This window comes from Perna viridis, chromosome 6 (genome assembly GCF_037379345.1).
Source record: "Perna viridis isolate PV_CMFRI_1.1 ecotype Kerala chromosome 6, ASM3737934v1, whole genome shotgun sequence".
Classification (NCBI taxonomy): Eukaryota; Metazoa; Mollusca; class Bivalvia; order Mytilida; family Mytilidae; genus Perna; species Perna viridis.
The window spans coordinates 44,393,839-44,404,245 of NC_142450.1; the positions used below are offsets into that span (position 1 = coordinate 44,393,839).

General features: G+C 36.9%; 1 protein-coding gene and 1 pseudogene across 5 annotated transcripts in view; one reads left to right on the top strand and one right to left on the bottom strand.

Annotated features, from left to right (window-relative positions):
* LOC148615186 (baculoviral IAP repeat-containing protein 3-like) overlaps nt 1-10,407 on the top strand; it is a 45,463-nt gene that overhangs the window by 14,215 nt on the left and 20,841 nt on the right. For 2 of the 5 annotated variants that reach the window (XM_088589843.1, XM_088589844.1), the window contains exon 2: nt 4,648-5,808. The exons of 2 other annotated variants lie outside the window; for them this stretch is intronic. In XM_088589843.1, the coding sequence (XP_088445969.1) occupies nt 4,801-5,808 (1,008 nt within the window). In that variant the 5' untranslated portion in view covers nt 4,648-4,800. The remainder of the gene's footprint in view (nt 1-4,647; nt 5,809-10,407) is intronic. One more of the 5 variants, XM_088589845.1, reaches the window with a different exon arrangement.
* Nucleotides 7,372-9,606, bottom strand: LOC148615187 (zinc finger MYM-type protein 1-like; annotated as a pseudogene).

Sequence of the window (10,407 nt, forward strand, 5' to 3'; positions counted from 1 at the left end):
TATAATTCAATTTATAATTAACATGAACAATACTAATTCTTAAAGTCAATAACACATTCCTCCCTTTCTCAAAATAACAATTTAATCAATAATGTCTAAGTACTGTTCTATCACATTCTCCTGAATGCTGATATACCATATTTGCTACAGATATTACATTTTTTATTGAGGTCTTGATAATTTTCCACGAGAGACCCTATTTTGTTGACATTTCGAATCGTAATACATGAGCGGTGAGAGTAGGCGGAGCTAGCTTGTTTTTAACAAGTACTATTTTTTAAACAAAGATAGCCGAGAAAATAAAACATGGCACGCAGTTACAGTTTTTCTCGAACGCAATTTCAAATTTTTCGGTACAGATTTTTCGAACGCCCCTAAGTTATCAGTATTTGACCAATCGGGAATAATAACTGCGATGAGGTGACTTGCGTTTCCAAGAGCGTCCTTAAGGTTAAAAAGTGAAGCTATACCGACTGTGTTGGAAAAACGGAATCTAACAGAATATTTCAAAATTCCACTGATAAATTACGTGTCCACTACCCTTCCGTTTCAAAAATTATCAAGCTCCGCCCCTTTTATTACGAAAAACGGGGTCTCTCGTGGAGAATAATTAAAACTTCAATAAAAAAAGTGTAATTTTTGTAGCAAATATGGTAATATGGTATCAGCATATAAACTTCAATAAAAGTATTGGCTGGTGTGACCTTATGTGCATCCAGGCACGAGGAGGACTAAAGATAAGAAAAGAAGTTAAGAAGATTAGGGCAACAATATTTAACAGAGTATCTTATGTTATTACTAATGATGCAAAAACTCTGTTTTGTCTAGTGTTATTTCATCGTTGTCTGAGATGAGCATACATTGTTGTTATTCTTTCAATTAAGGACATCTTAGGTAAATGTTAATTAAGTTATTGGAGTACTCTAAGATCATCTTGAGATGGTCATTTTCAAAAATTGCCCACATTCTTGTCCAGTTATGATTCGTCGAGCAATTTCTTTTCTAAAAAAAAACCATAATTTGTATAGTTTACTCTCGAAAAAGTACCAAAAAAAGACATGCTTCATAATATAATATAATTACAGGATAGATATTCACAATAGCTCTTGTTGATTGGTCCTTGAACGTGTATAAACATCTACGTTTTATAAGTGTCACTGGAAATTTGTCCACTAAATAGCGGTCTTGATTTTCGATTGTGTTAATGACTTCAAAGTCCTCTACAAACGATCCACTTTTTGTGTGGCCCACGTGGCTCAGCGGGTGGTTGCGGCCACTAAAATTGTCATAAAAATCCTATGGAGATCAAATTTTGGCCTAAATCTTTGCTTATATTTAGCCAATGGTGATTAAGCTTGGCAGAAATAATGAAAGGGACAAATTAATCATATGATAAAACTTTTGATTCCGCTTGATTACATGAGATGGCTGCCAGAGGCTAATTAAGCTTTCGATTGGCCAGTTTTCAAAAATCAACTCAACCGAAACTACATGTGCCAAAATTTTGAAACATAATAGAGTAAATGACCTGCATGCCCTCTACAAACGATTCACTTTTTGTGTGGCTCAGTGGGTGGTTGCTGCCATTGAACTACCAAGTGGAAACACATTTCGGCCTAATCATGTGCTTTTACTTAGCGAATGGTTAACAAACTTAGCTGATGATAATAAGGACAAATTAATTATGTGATAAAATTTGGTTCTGCTTGATTAAATAGGATGGTAGCCAGAGGCTCTTTTAGCTTCTTATTGGTCAATTTTCAAAGGTCAACTCCTCTGAAACCACAGGTGCCAATGCTTTGAAACTTGATACCGTTAATGGCCTCAATGCCCTTTACAAACAGTCTACTTTTTAGCTCACCTAGCCGCGTAAGCTGTTGCAATCACTTGTCATCCATCGTCGTCGTCGTTAAAAGTTTTTCTAAACTCTTCTCCTCTGACGGGGATTTTTGATCCGTCGAAAAACGTGGCCACCGTTACTAAAAATAGAACATAGGGATCAAACTAGTTTATCAAATATATCTCCAAAAACCGTTAGGTTTAGCCAAAATTTCAGTTGCTGATTTGATCCTTATTATAAGGCATTGAAAAGTCTACAGGGATCAAAGTTGTCAGGCGACTCCTTGTGAGAATTATTGCCCTTGAACGATGAAAATGATGCTTTTTAACAGTCTTCAGTCAATATCTTGAAATTTATAATAGATAAAAAGAAACTTTCAATTACTAAAGTGATCCTTATGATAAGTCCTTCTAAAGTCTTCTGGAATCAAAATTGTTGGACAACTCCTTGCTAAATTTATTGCCATTGAGGGACAAACTTTAACCAGGTGAGCGGTTCAGGCTCCTGGGAGCCTCTTGTTGCATGGCACAAATTGCCCAGGGGATGGAAGGAATGATGTAGTATAGATAACACTCTTAACCTTTTGTTTGAATGATCAAATTATATGACATTATTTCAAATTCTGCAGGTGAGCTATTCAGACTCTATAGAGCCTCTAGTTTTTAATTGGTTCTTATTTAATTATGTTTAAGAATAATTAACAGATTTCAAATACCATTTAGCATTGGATCCCCACCTGCATTTTCAATCAGATTTCAGACGTCTCTTGCCGAAACTAGGCAGACTTTTTGTATCGCACTAGAACTCTAACAAATAGGCTTCTGGAACAGGGTTATGTTGCTACAAGATTGAAGTCATCACTGCAGAAGTTTAATGGTCGTCATCATGAATTCGTGGATCGTTATGGTGTATCCATCTGCACCATGAAAACTGATTTATTCAACGGGTCATAGTTTTCCTTTCCTCGTTTGTCTACCCCGGACTTGACTTTTTATGAGCAACTCGGCGGTTGTGCCTAGAAAAGCAGAGGACGCTTACCCTACCGGTGCACCGGGTCCATGCTCCCAGTTTTTAGTGGAGTCCGAGTTGCTCGTTTGCTTTATGTTCTTTGTTGTGTATGTCTGTTTTCTATGTCGGGTCTTTGTCCCTGGATTGCATTCTTTTGATTACCGCTATAACCTTGGTTCCCTTGATTACTCTTACGATTTTTGAGTTATTAGGAGTCAAACGGGCCACGCCGAAAAAAGTTTTTTTTTTTAATTTCAAGTCCAATTTTGAAAATTATTTTTCATTGGATTACATCTGAAAGTAAATACCTGCGTTTTTCAAACAGCATTGGAATATTTTTCAGCGTTTTTGAATAACAAGGGGTTAAATGGGCCAAAATAAACAGGAAGACAAGGTTTTACTGTATTTTTTTTTTTTTTCATCTGATTTCAATAAATTGCTTTTGTAAATTGTTCTTCTTTACAAGGAGTTTAAGAAATTTGCTAGCAAATTTACTCTATCATCAACTGTTTTTGAGATAATGGGGTACGAAACACCCTGAAAGCAGAACTTTTTACTTAAATTTAATTTCAAAATATTGTGCAATATTGTATCAAAACCAGTCGTTGTGTCCATAATGAACTGAAAGTCCCTATGTTTAAGTGTGTCAAAATCTAACATTGTGTCCACACTTGACCCAAATGAACAGAGTTCAACTAACTGCGGTTGTATCATGCTTAGCTCTGCGAAGCTTTTTATTAATAACATGAATCGCAGGCAAAGGGGTTCATAAAGCAGAACCTTTTTCACCTCTAATTGAATTTCAAACATTTTGCTATAATGTACCCAAACCTGTTGCTGTGTCCATATTAAACTGTAATTCCCTATGCTTAAGTGCGTCAAAAATTAACATGGTGTCCACACTTGACCCGAGTAAACAGAGTTCAACATGCTGCAGTTATATCATGCTGTGCGCTGCAAAGCCCTTTATTTTTGTGTATCATACACCCAGAAATTATTTTTTGTTCCTTATTAATTACATTGTTCGTCCGTTTGTTGCCCCGTGCAGGTCCGGGTGTTAAAAGAATAGACCTGCAGCAGCGCTAAGCTTGTCGTAAAAGGCGGCTAAATAGTGCTCAGAACCCAAGCCGGGGGCTAGGGCGCTCTGCCCACAGAGCAACTGGGATGTGTGCCCTAGGTGGTGGAATGGGGTACCCCTGGCGTGTTACATGCTGGGGTTGTCAGGCTATAGTACGGGAAACCTGACCGCAAACCATAGTGGTGCACCGTTTTGGGAAAGATGCCACGTTCCTCGCACGTTAAAGAATCCTACTGTGGTATTCTCCCGGAGTAGGTACCATAGGGCTCCGCCACAGGAGGCTAAATTGCCCGACCCTACCCACCTCTCCCTATTTCCAGTGGCAATCAAAATGTGTCGACCCCATTGTCCTTGTGTTCCATCCCTTTTTCATTTCATCATCATTTCATGTTCATTTTATCATCGATTTCATGTTCATCGTCTGAATATAGCTGAAATATTGCTGCTCGGACGTTAAACCCCAACAAACAAACAAACAAACAAACGTCCGTTTGTTTGTCTGTCCAAGTAATCTTTACAAGTCATTTTGAGTTATTCTACTATTTTCATTCTGGTTTAAATCTTATAATGTGTCTAACAATCAGAGCTATACGTGTATCAAGGTTGAGTTTTGTGTCCTTATTTGCTCCTTCTGTTTATGTTTGATCTCTGTGGGCGTATGGAGCTGCGCTCCCCTTAACATTTTATTTTTTAATTCTGCAATTTTTTTATTTTCTTGCAGGGGGAAACACATGCCAATTTACTAGTATCTGGCAAAGTTTTTTGCTTAACTGGTAAGGTTTAATTCTTCAATAACAAATCGTAAGAATTCCTGAATTCTTATTTGCTCAGGATTGTTGCCAATCCACCAGTCTAATTTATATTTGAGCAAGCAATGGGTAACAACTCATCTAGACAATGGAAGGTTGAACGAATAAAAAAATCGACGGCTGCACATGTACAGAGAAAAGAAAACTGGATCCTTTTGTCGCCAAGCCATAAACAAGTGTATTCCGTAAATAGCAGTGTCAAGAAGTATTCGAATTCAATTAACCAGTTATTTGATCAAATTGTCACGTTAAAAGTGGAGATTACAACTCCTATTTATAAGGGAAATGGAAACAGCGAATATTTACGGAATAAACATGCGAAATGTTTTAAAACACGCAAATTATGTTTCCGAAACGAATCGGTCGAAATCGATATTCTGGATGAACGCTCAGAATTGATTTCTTGGAGGGAACAATATTTTAAAACTCTATACGGAGAAACCTTGAGTGAGTGGCGTTTTTTCTTCTTTAAACAATGCCAATGGGTCGTTGATTCGAGTCTAATGGCGCTGATTATTGGCACAAATGATGGGGAAAGCAATGAAGTTTTTACTCAATGGATTCTCAAAATTCTGAATGATTTCAAAATGCACTTTGAACGTTGTTTGAAGACGAACATAGACCAAATAAGCAATGGCTCTCATGCCTACAATAAGAAAAGCATAGATGCAATTAGCGAGGAATATGTGTATTTGAAAAAAGAGCTGATATGGGCGGTATTGTTTCGTTTTACAGCTTTTGATAGCGGTAGTAAAAATTGTCAGGCATACAACGTACCCACTTTGCAGTTATGCATTCATGAAGTAATTCTAACAAGGAAAACGTTAGACGAAATGGCACTGATGCTATCAGATCCCATAACAGACCGACATGGTCTTGGTGAACGGGCAATGACATTTTTGGACAGTGATACGCTTAAGTATTTAAAACAGCATAAATCTTTACATCATATACAGAATGTTACAAAAGCTCTACACTTGAAGACGTTATTTTTCCCGATACTCGGTAGATACAGCAAAAAGATCAGATTTGTAGTATATATTTCACCAAATGTTGGATTGTATGGTAATGTGGTAAGTATATCTGTGTAATCTTTGTCGTAAGAAAAACTTGCATCCTGTGAAAAATCTTCCAAATTGTGTTAAGCCAATCCTGTAAATGGTGTAGACCTATCGAAGTGCTACGTCGATATTGTTCAATGCTAAAATCTAAAATGGAAAATGAACTTCGGTATAAGTGGTTATTAAATCACGTAAAATGCCAACTTCTCAGTTTTTTTGCGAGCAGTTACATTTTTGTATTTACAAATGTTTAAAGAATTATATTTTGACATAAGTACTTGCTCCTGCTACAAATATGCAGTTCGGCTTGCATTATTACTCTGATATAACTCACTCGATATACGAGTCGGGCTGCATACTGATAGTTGAAAGAAGTCCTGTAATTTTGGATAGGGCAAGCTGCATTAGTTAACTTCAAATTACAGACAAGTAAAGAAAGTAAAAAGATACTGAAACCTGACAATAAAATGCAGGGAAAATAGCAAGCAGTTTTAGAAATTTTTCCAGAAGTAAAAAAAATACCTTTACTCAGTTTCTGTCATGACCAAATGCATTTTTTCGAGTAAAGTTATTGAATTGTTGAATGACAGTATTGGTAGAAAATAGAATAGTTCAGAGAAACAGTTCACAGGCAGACAGCTAGAATGATATCGACTTTAAGTAGGTCGGTTTGTTCGAAAATGAATCATTCTTGTGAAGGGGTGAGACAGATGAAAGATCTTCAAGCAAATGTGTGACATAAGTTATAGGTTTCCATTTTAGCTAACCTGAACCGATGGTTCGTGTGAGAAAATTATCCCCACTATGTGCCCGTCGTCGTTATTAAACCACTCAGTTGGCCTTCTGTATTCTTTGAATGTCTACTTCAAAATTTTAATTATTATACCAATAAGTGTCTCTCAAAATTAATTAGCGATCGAGAAAAATAAAGTAACCACTCTGTTTCGACTTGAAGAACTCTACAAAACAGCCCGCGAAGCATTTTATTTTTTATATTTTAAATATTTGCCATTTTGAAAACATTTGTTTATTCTGCACTTAGCTATACCAGAACCAGTTTAAAACGTCATGCGTTGATGTAATATTGCACTAATAAAAATGCGGATTACTTGTCCTTCAACTAGTTACTGACCTTTGACTTCCAAACATCACTGTAGTGATGCGATCACCTGTTCAAACATATTTTCACGACGTTAGTAAACTGATTAGAGTGAATAGTGTTTTACTTGTCTACCCTTGTGCTCGGCTGGCTTTCATAATTATCTTAACGCCAAGTGGCCACTAATTAATTTATTCTCAATTAAGAGTGTCAGCTAAAAAGATTACAGTAGTTCTAATCTTTATTCTTTACTCAAAAACTATCAGTCAAATGTACATATCGATGAATAATGGTCCTGAAAATATTATTTTTGTTTGAAGCGGGTTGCAATTACACAGACACAAAGATGTTATTAGAACCACATATATATAATAGGTGAAATCGTAACAGGGCTAGCGTAAACGCCAGTCAACCTATAACGATAGTACTTACTATACCATACGAATAATAATGTCAGGTCGATATGCATCCTGTAACTTACATTATAACGCTTGCTTTCCCCCTAGAAGAAGAAATCTCAGGGTAAGAGCCGTGACTAGGTACATATTATGATGAGGCAAAAACAAATCGGCATAAAATTTCGGCTGGGGTATGGGGCTGCTCAAGATCCCCAGAAGCTCTGGGGTCAGTGATGCAAAATCCTGGGTTCAGTGCACTTCCAGAATCCAATCAAAAAAATTGGTTAATTTGGTATATATCCAAGGTGATACGGAGATAATAAACAAAAATACAATTGGGAATTTAGTACTAGTTGCGCTAAAAAAAAATGCGGTGACAGTATGGTAAATAACAGCAGAAGAGGATTAACAAGATTTTCGCTTTTAAAAACATATTATGTTAAATACAGAACCTGTATGAACACATATTTTCATTAACACACACTTTTGTCAAGTAGTGTGCAATGCCATTGTTTGGTTGTCCAAGAAGGACCTTCCATTATTACGGTGACCAGAAACATATTTCCGACGAATATTTTCCCTTTGAGCAGTCGTCATAGCAGCACGTTCCCAAGTATTAAGCCTACGTAAGGCAGAACAATACAACATACAAATGTAACAGGAAGAACCAGTAAAAGCTTAAATATCACGTGAATGTTGGGATATATATATATATATATATGTCTTTATCGGCAAGTTGTAGTACAGCTTGTAGCCCGGAAACACCGTTGTCAGCTGTGTTCAGTCGCCATCTTTCAACCTCGACCGAAAAGTCATCACTAGTAAGATCCACAGAAAACGCTTCCGAAAATTCTTCTATCACACATAGCGTTAAATTGTCGAGATATTTAGGGTTTAAAAAGTATCCCTTCATATGATGTTTCAGCTCGTCTGAAAATCGCCTCCGCATTTCTGTCACGACATTGTCAAGAAATGGGAAAAACAGGTTAATCTGCCAAAGTCTTTCTGGTTTGGTGTCTGGTTCGGCATTTTCACGATGAGCTTGACGTCCAACACGACGTTTCGGCTTTAACTTTACATCTAAAATGTCCGCAATTTTCTTCGCTCTAACAAAATCTTCAGATTGCTTATCATTGCGCTTAGTTTTCAGCAACACAATCGAGTTTTTGGCTTCATCAAAAGCAGATACCATAGTACAATTAAGTAATAGTTTGCCCCCTGCAAATGATTTAACGATTGCCTTTCTTTTATGTGATGCACACATAAACCATGTCAGTTCATTAAATTCCGGACTTGACGAATGTTTTTGCAAGTTTCTGTAATCTGTAACAACCGAATTTAGATTTACAATGCACATATGGTACGTTTGTGCATTGTCCTCGACTTCTTGTTTGTACACAGGAAACTGCACCACTCATGACTCATCACCACTCAATCAACTCCGTGGTATCCCTGACCTCCGAGATTATGTAAATCGAAACCCCAAATCCGCAAATTATCTAAGATTGACTGGGCAGTGTTTAGTATCTATCTGACCTGGTTCCACAAATCCAGAAAATCTTCATGGACCTCGAATTCATCATCATCAACATATCGAACGCAAATTGACAATTGTTCTTCAGTGATACATCTGTGGTTTCGTCTGCACAAGTAGCAAAGTATTTACTTTTCTTACAATTATTAACAAGCTCTTCTCGGATCTCTACTTCGCAACAGAGAATTAGTTCATTTTGAACCTTTGGAGATAGATATCTCAATAATCAACTAGATGTTTCTAAGTGTTCCTTTAGTATATGATCAAAAGAAGACTTCCGGTCGACGAAAAACTGAAAGTTTCCGTCCTCTTTTCCTAATTCTTTGTCCCAATTTCCTCGCAGGGTAAAATTTCTTTGGTCTTGTACAACTATTACACCTATTTTCGACATTAGTACAGCCTTATTTCTATTTACTTGACCTTCGTAACTTTTACTTCTGGAAGAACGAGTTTATTCCTTCGCAAACCGTTAAGAAATTTTTTGAGGCTTCAACAGAATCGATGTGACCTGTAGCGTCCTCGTGCATCTTGAAAGAAGACCTTTTAACACCCACCGCATTTTTTCAATCATTAAAGCCATTTGTACTAAATAATGTGTCATTTCCACAGAATATCAATAAATATTTGCAATATGCTGCATCCTCTATGTTTGAATATTTGAGCCAGGGAAACTGTATTTCCCATGAAGGTTGATAGCGACGGCCTTTTGTCTGAGGATATTCTTTAGACGATACCTTGGCGTCGCTTTTCGAAAAAAGGAAATCGTTTTTTTTTCTGAATCAGTTAGTCGTTTCGGTTTCCTATATAATGAAGTACCAAGCAACGTCATAGAAGCACTGTCTTCCTTAATTGTATCAGAGGGTGATTCTAACACATTTTCAGATTGCTTACCGGCTGAGGATGGACTCGGTGTTTCATTGTCTGCATCTGTTTTCAAAGTCGTGGCTTGGTCGTCCTGAGCTTGAGATTCATCAACCGACTGAATTTTATCAGGAACATCTGCAAAACATCAATGCATCCTTAAGTCCTGCGATACGAGATAATGTGGCGTCAAAAGTTATTTTTTAAAGATCTATCAAACCATGTTGACTCTGCCACAATACATGTATTATGCCGGTGAACTAGAGTCGGAAGTGAATCAAATGAATTTTTATGTTTGTATGTTCTTATATGGATCGTCTAAATATAGCTGAAATATTGCTGCTCGGACGTTAAACCTCAACAATCAACCAATCAATCTTATATGCATGTTAATTTCACATTGGTTAGATATCAGAATTAGTATCCGGCAAACTAGTTCAACGTACCCCATACTTTTGCGCCTGTCCAAAGTGAGGAATTATAGGAGGTGAAAGATGCGGAAAATATTTTTGAATGTTTTGTCCGTGCTTACCATCTGATTCCTCAAACTTTCTCTTCAAAGATCAGGCCTTCAACCAATTTTCAAAAAGAGACATTAGTGCATGTTTTAAAAGTTGTTTTAAAATACGACCGTTAGATCAAATGTAATACATATGTCTTTCTCGATCCCTGGCTGCGCGTGAAAAAGATGCGATTTAATTGACGGATTGTCGGAAAAG